This window comes from Eriocheir sinensis, chromosome 69 (assembly GCF_024679095.1).
Source record: "Eriocheir sinensis breed Jianghai 21 chromosome 69, ASM2467909v1, whole genome shotgun sequence".
In the NCBI taxonomy this organism is placed as follows: Eukaryota; Metazoa; Arthropoda; class Malacostraca; order Decapoda; family Varunidae; genus Eriocheir; species Eriocheir sinensis.
In genome coordinates, this window is record NC_066577.1 from 8,090,822 (window position 1) to 8,093,321 (window position 2,500).

A 2,500-nucleotide genomic window follows, 5' to 3' on the forward strand; every position below is an offset into this window, starting at 1 on the left:
TGGTGGTCTCAATATCTATGTAAATCTATGTAAGTCTCCCTCTGTGAATATCTATGTAAATCTATGTAAACCTCCCTCTCTGAATACCTATGTAAATCTATGTAGACCTCCCTCTCCGGTGGTCGCAATATCTATGTAAATCTATGTAAGCCTCTCTTTCTGGTGGTCTCAATATCTATGTAAATCTATGTAAACCTCCCTCTCTGAATACCTATGTAAATCTATGTAGACCTCCCTCTCCGGTGGTCGTAATATCTATGTAAATCTATGTAAGCCTCTCTTTCTGGTGGTCTCAGTATCTATGTAAATCTATGTTAGCCTCCCTCTGTGAATATCTATGTAAATCTATGTAAACCTCCCTCTCTGAATACCTATGTAGATCTATCTATGTAAATCTATGTAAACCTCTCTTTCTGGTGGTCTCAATATCTATGTAAATCTATGTAAACCTCCCGCTGTGAATATCTATGTAAATCTATGTAAGCCTCCCACCCTTGGAGTATCTATGTGAATCTATGTAAATCTCTGTCTCTCTCCCTACAGTTACTACCCCAGCGCCTGCTACTTCAAGCCTCGGTTATAGCAGTAGTAGCAGTCAGCAGTAGTAGCAGTAGTAGTAGTTTCTCCCCCTCCGTCTACGACTACTACGACTTTTTGGAAATTCCTCGCGCCCAAAAAAGGAGCGACAACCCACAAGTAGCCCAACTTCCCGCCCAACGAGCCCCGAGATTCCAGCCCAATCGACGCCCTTTTAAGCCCTCCCCGCCCTTCCCAGCCCCATACAAGCCCAAACCAAGCTTCAGGGAGTCCTCTAAGCCTATTTCCCCCTATTTCCAGCCCAAAACTAAGCCTAGGTATCAGGAAATAGGAGGATTTAGACAGCCAAGCCCAAATCCATCTTTTTCTCGCCCAAGCGTCGGCCATTTTAACGGGGATGTAAATAAACCAATATATAAGCCTTTTTCCAGCCCGAATCAAGGGGAGAGGCCGCCCTTATCACATGAATGGAAGCCTGATAGTCCCTCCTCCCCCTTTTACTATCAGGAGGAGGAGAGAGAGGGAGATAAACCACTATTTGATGTTTATGAATTTGACGAACCCGATTTCCCCGTGACATCAAGTTCAAGTGATGAGCTATTTTACCCTAGACATAAGAAAAGCCCCCTAGCGCCTACATATGAGGCCGGAAAGCCCTCATACCGCCCTGAATATGAGGCGGAATCACCCTTATACCCAACATATGAGGAGGAGGAGCCCAGGCACCCGTATAAGCCCAGATATGAGGACGAATATCAGTATGAGGAAGAATTCGTTAGCCCTAGCATTGAGGAACATACCTATAGGCCTAGTTATGAGGAAAACCACTCAGTAGGCCTCGAATATAAGGAGAATAGGCCTATACAACCTCATGAGCTCGTCTCCTCATTCCCAAAACCCTCATACCCGGAATTTAGGGTAGAAAACGAAGGTCCACTCAGGGAGACTACCCCAGATTACCCTAGATATGAGGTAGATGACGATACTGGTCGACTCCACCCGACGTATGTGGATGATGAGGGAAGAGGAGGAGGTGGAGGAGGTGGAAGAGGGTATGGAGAGGAGGATAAGGGATCTGGCTACCCGTATGAGGAGGAATTCGAACCCCCGAGACAGAGAGAAGAGAATTACAGGCAAAAATATAAGGACGAATCCAGTCCGCCATTCCGCCCTAGCTTTCGAGAGGAGGAGGAAGAGAGGAGGAGGAGGGAGGAAGAAGAGGAGGAAGAGGAGAAGATGATAGAGAAGAGAGAAGTGGATAGTGATAGTGGTCATCTGGACGCCAATGGAAGAGAGGTAAGTAGAAATAGTAGTAGAAATAGTAGTAGTAGTAGTAGTAGTAGTAGTAGTAGTAGTAGTAGTAGTAGTAGAAGTAATAATAATAATAATAATAATAATAATAATAATAATAATAATAATATTTCAAAAATATCTAATCTAATTTAAATCTCTCTCTCTCTCTCTCTCTCTCTCTCTCTCTCTCTCTCTCTCTCTCTCTCTCTCTCTCTCTCTCTCTCTCTCTCTCTCTCTCTCTCTCATCCCCTTTCCTTCCCTTCCTTCCTCTCTCTCTCTCTACACCTTCTTTCTCTCCCTCCCCACTACCCTCTCTCTCTCTCTCTCTCTCTCTCTCTCTCTCTCTCTCTCTCTCTCTCTCTCTCTCTCTCTCTCTCTCCTCCTTTCCTTCCTTCCTCTCTCTCTCTCTCCCTCCTCTCTCCCTCCTTCCCTTCCTCTCTCTCTCTCTCTCTCTCTCTCTCTCTCTCTCTCTCTCTCTCTCTCTCTCTCTCTCTCTCTCTCTCCCCCAGTTCGTAGCAGACGCAGCCAAGGTGGAGGGTGGGGGGGAGGGGGAGGGGCGCCTAGCCTTCCAAATCCACGGGCAGCAAGGACCCCACTCCTACCGCTTTGGCTACGATACGGGCAAAGGGTAAGTAGTAGTAGTAGTAGTAGTAGTAGTAGTAGTAGTAGT

The 2,500-nt window shown here is 46.1% G+C and overlaps 1 protein-coding gene and 1 long non-coding RNA gene across 3 annotated transcripts in view; one reads left to right on the forward strand and one right to left on the reverse strand.

Moving 5' to 3' along the window:
- LOC126988628 (uncharacterized) overlaps positions 1 to 541 on the reverse strand; it is a 2,357-nt gene extending 1,816 nt beyond the window's left edge. Inside the window, exons 1-2 of one of the 2 annotated variants that reach the window (XR_007742335.1) lie at positions 406 to 541; positions 72 to 151 (exon numbers count right to left, since the gene is read on the reverse strand). This is a non-coding gene — a long non-coding RNA (uncharacterized LOC126988628). Of the gene's footprint in view, positions 1 to 71; positions 380 to 405 lie in introns of those variants that run through there. The other variant, XR_007742334.1, reaches the window with a different exon arrangement.
- The window catches only part of LOC126988627 (adhesive plaque matrix protein-like), a 6,208-nt gene that overhangs the window by 1,890 nt on the left and 1,818 nt on the right, over positions 1 to 2,500 (forward strand). Inside the window, exons 2-3 of the mRNA XM_050846994.1 lie at positions 544 to 1,833; positions 2,340 to 2,458. Of these exons, the coding sequence (XP_050702951.1) occupies positions 544 to 1,833; positions 2,340 to 2,458 (1,409 nt within the window). The remainder of the gene's footprint in view (positions 1 to 543; positions 1,834 to 2,339; positions 2,459 to 2,500) is intronic.